A 5,277-nucleotide genomic window follows, 5' to 3' on the forward strand; every position below is an offset into this window, starting at 1 on the left:
CATTACGTGATATGGTCCTTACATGCATTTTGGCTCATACCCTTTATTATCTTTTAGTCAAGGACTGAATTGTGCCGCACAGATTTTTCTGACTACAACCAGATTTTATGGCTTAAAGGATATGTAATTTAATGTATATATATATAGAGAGAGAGAGAGAGAAAGAGAGAGATAAATATATATATATATATATATATATATATATATATAGTTTAATAAGCTTCTCATAACCGTTATGTCAGTTCATCTTTATAAAAAGCAAGGTGCCCCTCCCCCGTAGGTGCTGGCATGTGCCCTGCTCTCCCTGTCATGACAGCAGTGCTATTGTGACATCATCAGAGCATAATAACCTCACACTGGGCGTGGAGCTTCAGTACTAGAGGAGACAGCAAGCTACTTGTAGTGACTGAACCTCCAGTAGTGCAAAGGATTAGTAAAGAGACTGACTTTTATTTCTTCATTTTGACCCATTTCTCCTCCTGCTTTTGTGATCGCTGAGTGAGGCAAGTCAGGGCAGATATTGTCGCAAAAACAACTGACGAGATGGGGACAACACTAGGCCCCTGGGAATGGATGTGTACCTGCTGCAAAACCACATGTGGCCTATGCCGGCGTGCCTGCCCCTGCGCCTGTTCCTGCAACTGTCCTTGCTCCTGCAAGTGCCCCTGCAAGCGCAAGTGCCCCTGCGACTGCCCCTGCGACTGCCCGCGGGACTGCGACTGCCCTCGCGACTGCCCCTGTGACTGCTCCCGCGATTGCTTGTCAAACCTGTGCCCTGAAGAAGTGAAGGTCGAGGAAGTGAGCGCCGAGGATTACATTGACGAGGACAAAAAGGAGGTGAGAGCCCAACTCCGAGAGGACAACGCGGTGAAATCTTCTCTGAGGAGCTGTGGCGCCTTCACCTTTGGGTTGATTCTCACCGCCATGTATGCGGCCATCGTCCTCTTTGTGAAGAACTATAGCCTGAAGTACTGCATCGTGTCCTCAGTGGTCATCTGCATCCTCCTCACCCTCGGCATGGCCTTCTTCATGAAGATGCGGGTCACAGTGTTCCTTATGCTGCCCCAGCTCTTCTCAATTGAGGGCAAGACCATCGTGCTCCTGGTCGCCTTCTCGCTGGCCTTACAGGGACCTGCAGCCAACACCTTGGAGAATTTCCGGCGCTCATCTGAGTCCGTGTCCTGCGGCGTGGAACTGGCCATGAACCAGACCAAGGAGCTCCTGGAAAAAGTTAAAAGGCCGTTAGTGAGTGCGCTGGATATTCTGAGGAACATCGGCCAGAGGCTGAAAGGAGTGGCCGATCGGGCCAGAAAGTTCTTCAAGACGGTGACAGACGGAGTGAAGCACATCGGACGCGTCCTGCGGAATGTGTGGCGTTTTATCGCCAATATCGGGGAGGTCTGTAACGAGGAACTGGAAGTTCCCTATCTAAAGTGCAGGAAAATATTTGACACGGCACGGAATCAGTGCTTCCAGGTGATGCCATTCTTGTCATTCCTGTGCTACATTGTGGACGCCTTCAAACCGCTGTGTGGACTGGCTAAAACCGCTACAATCCTATGCCTCCTGCCAAAGTATCTCCAGAAATATGTCCGAAAGCATGTGAAAAACCCCATCATCAACATGCTCCGCAACATCAAGGACAAGTTTGAGTTTAACGTGACGGTTATTCACGACTTCGACATAAACCTGAACTCCAGCAAGAGCATCAAGCAGGTGGCAGTCGGCATCATGAGCGAAGTGCAGAGCACACTGAACCCCTATCTGGATGTGCTCAGCATGTTCAGCTATTCAATGACATTTGTTTGCCTCTTCATCTACATCATGGCCGCTCGGTACCAGCGCAAGTACCTCTATGAAGATAACCACGACAATATCTACATAACGCGGTCCTTCATAGAGCTGGACGTGATGAGAGCCAAGCAAGGGCGCAGAACCCTCCTGCCCCTTTCCGCCAGAGAGGCCTACAACTTCATCCTGCCAGGTTCGCTTTACCTGACCAAACGTGAGAGGAAGGGATATTCTTTTGACATCATCAACGTCTTCCGAAATGTTCTGGTGGTCGCATTTATGATGGTGATGGACTTCATCATCTACTGGGTGCTGGACATGGTGTATTACCTGCTGCAAGCGGACGTGGTTGCCAGAGCTCCGGTGACGTTCTCTGTGCTGATCAACGGCTCCGGTTATGCCAGCGAAATCTTCTCCAATGTGGTGTCTGCGTTTGACATCCTTCAGAGAGGGAACTTGACAGTTTTGTCAAAGAAATGCCTAGTCGCTCCGTCCGCCCCAGACTTTAAAGGATACATACTCATAGGTTCAATGTATGGCCTGTGCTTCCTCATTGCGATATTTGGCGTCTACATACGGAGGCTGCAGCGCGTAATCTGTGCCTATTATTACCCATCCCGTGAGCAGGAGCGCATCTGTTTTCTTTACAACAACTTGATAACCAAACGCACAAACATTGAGGACTCCTTGATCAGGAGCGTGAGGATGAATGCAGAGGACGGGGGGCACTCTAGCTTCCTGCAGGTCCTGGCGGCAAAACTCCCCGGGTGCCGCTGGTTTGCCCAGCTGTTGGGCACCAATGAGCAGTACTGCATGGCATGTGCCAAGACAATCACTGGCAGCGAGGGGCAGGACTGCGTGGCCTGCATCACCCCAGGCTGTAAAGGGATGTACTGCAGGGGCTGCTTTGAGATCCTTAATAACATCTGCACAATTTGTATGGCTCCACTGGCATACTCTGAGGCTATCGAAGAGGAGGTCGACTCCAGTGACGAAGAACAGGTCCACCTCTGGATCGATGCCATGAAAACCATTAAGGCTGAAGAGAAAGGAAAGAGGAAGAAGCTGAAAGAGGTTGTGAAGGATCGCCTCAAACAGGTTCTCCGTAGCCAGGGTAGCAGAGCAGCGTTAGGCGAGAAGCTCCTGGAGAAGTATAAGGAGGAGGTCCGTGGCAGGGAGGAAGATGAGAGCTCAGGAATCAGTGAGGTTGAATCCAGTGAGGACTCTGAAGATACAGATTTTGAATATCAGAACTCAACAGAGGACACTGACTCTTCAGATTCTGAGGACCACACGACCCCCCCATTCACAAAGTGGACAGAAGCACGAAGGAAGAGGGATCTGGTCACCCCCGCGCGGCAGAGGCCACCCAGGAGGAGAGGACGGCGGGCGGTGAAGAATGGAGGTGGAAACTAGAATGGAATTCAGAACTATACCCACCCCTTCTTCTACCTAAATTTCCTTTGTAATCCCTTCACCACCAAGTGAATCGGCTTGCATCCTGTTCCTGCTGGTTTAGACCACAGTTTTTTGCGCCTTTCACTCTTAAATAAATTTTGACTTTGGGTTTGGGAAAACAAATAGCAGGTTTCTTTTAAGACATTTTAAATGTTCTTTTTTTATTATTTTTTTAGAAAACGAACAAAAAAGGATTAATACTTCAGGTCTACTGTACGTATTCCTTTCAATATTTAATGTCCCCAGATGTGAGTCGTTACTGCCAACTGAATGCCCAATCCATTCTTATGACAAGCAGATCCAACAGAAGCTAGCACTTTAGGTCAGTATTGCTGACAGTAGATCGTCTATACCTGCTGAATACAGAACTAGACTGATGCATCATTTTCAAAGCCATTCGCATCTGGGAGGTATTTAGTTTTGCTGGCTTTAATCGCCAAATTCACAGGTTTCAGCATCTCTTTAAATGTAATACTTATATTTTAATGCTACCGAAAAATATATAATGGGAAAACTAAAAAGAAAGTTACCCGAATGGTCAATTCCCGCATTCAGATTCAATGGTCATGTTGTAGTATAAGCTGCATAGCATAGTCCCAGATGTTTATGAGTACTAATGTGTACTGCTTCTATTTAAATTGTAGTAGATATGAACATAGGGATAAAAAAAGAAGATGGGGTGCAAGTCACATTTTACCACTCAGTAAATTAAGCCAAACACGCGTATAGATCATTCCCCATTATTATTATTATTATTATTATTATTATCTTTTATTTATATAGCGCCAATAGTTTACGCAGGGCTTACTACAGTACATGAATTCAAGGGATATGACAAGACAAGAATTGACAGAGAGAGCCCTGCTCGCAAGCTTACAATCTTGAGGGAATGGGGTGACAAACATAAGGCACAGAGAAACTGTGAGAGGTAGTGTGATGGTTGTATCAATGACAAGGAAGTTCTAGCAGCTAAGATGGTATGCTTCTCTGAAGAAGTGGGTTTTGAGATGTTTCTTGAATGTCGGGAGGGAGGGAGGGTGAATGCTGAAGGTTCCTTGGGAGTAGATTCCAGAGATATATGGCAGCTCGAGTGAAATCTTGTAGACGGGAAAAGGAAGAGGTGATAAGTGAGGAGGAGTGCCTTAGCCCATGGGAAGAACGTAGGGATCGAGTAAGAGAGTATTTGCTAATGAGGTCAGAAATGTATGGAGGAACCGTATTATGGATGGCCTTATATGTCAGTACCAGGATTTTAAATGTAATTCTAAAGGCAATTGGGAGCCAGTGGAGGGTTTCACAGAGTGGGGAAGCAGAAGAGGAGCGACGTGCAAGGAAGATAAGGAAGTCCCTCAGACCAGAGGAGGATGTCTGGAGAAAACCAGATCAAGTGAGTGTCCTCAGACCAGAGGAGGATGTCGGGGAGAGGAGTTTAGAGCTAGCAGAGTTGTTAGATATATCTAAAGGAATGTTAAAGTCACCCAGAATAAGGCAGGGGATATTAGGAGAGAGGAAGAAAGGGAGCCAGGCAGTCAAAGAACTGTGAGGTAGGGCCTGGAGGGCGATATATGACAGCAATTTGAAGAGAGAGTGGAGAGAAAAGATGGATTGTGTGAACTTCAAAGCAACAGAATGAGAGGGAGGGAGGGCTTGGTATATGCTGGAAGGTGCAGTCAGGTGAGAGAAGGATGCCTACACCACCACCCTTTCTGCCATCAGGCCTAGGAGTGTGGCATCCTGTTATCTATGAAATCAAAGAGTATTTTGTGTGGGGGGGGGGAATCAGAGCTTTTGGCATACAAAGAAGAATGGATCCAGCCCCAAAATACCTTACCAACGATTAATGCATATTAAAGTACATAGGACCTACTTGAATATTTTGGGGTTTTGTTTACGTGAAAGAAAAGGAATAAACACCTGCTGGAGACACTGCGGCTCCAGAGCTGTTCAATGGAACGCATCTCCAGCAAGGCAAAAAGCTGAGGGCAGGGAAACAGCGCAAACGAGTTCTGATTAATCGCTCTATGCTTT

At 47.1% G+C, this 5,277-nt stretch overlaps 1 protein-coding gene across 1 annotated transcript; it reads left to right on the forward strand.

The window, feature by feature from the left end:
- Positions 1-543: 543 nt before the first annotated feature.
- LOC128484009 (DC-STAMP domain-containing protein 2-like) lies at positions 544-3,207 on the forward strand. Its single transcript, XM_053460328.1, has one exon. The coding sequence runs from the start codon at positions 544-546 to the stop codon at positions 3,205-3,207; it is 2,664 nt and encodes an 887-aa protein (XP_053316303.1).
- Positions 3,208-5,277: the final 2,070 nt, after the last annotated feature.

This window comes from Spea bombifrons, chromosome 3 (genome assembly GCF_027358695.1).
Source record: "Spea bombifrons isolate aSpeBom1 chromosome 3, aSpeBom1.2.pri, whole genome shotgun sequence".
In the NCBI taxonomy this organism is placed as follows: domain Eukaryota; kingdom Metazoa; phylum Chordata; class Amphibia; order Anura; family Pelobatidae; genus Spea; species Spea bombifrons.

Excerpts from the sequence above, each read along its gene's own strand:
- LOC128484009 (XM_053460328.1), top strand. The coding sequence starts at position 544 with ATGGGGACAACACTAGGCCCCTGGGAATGGATGTGTACCTGCTGCAAA.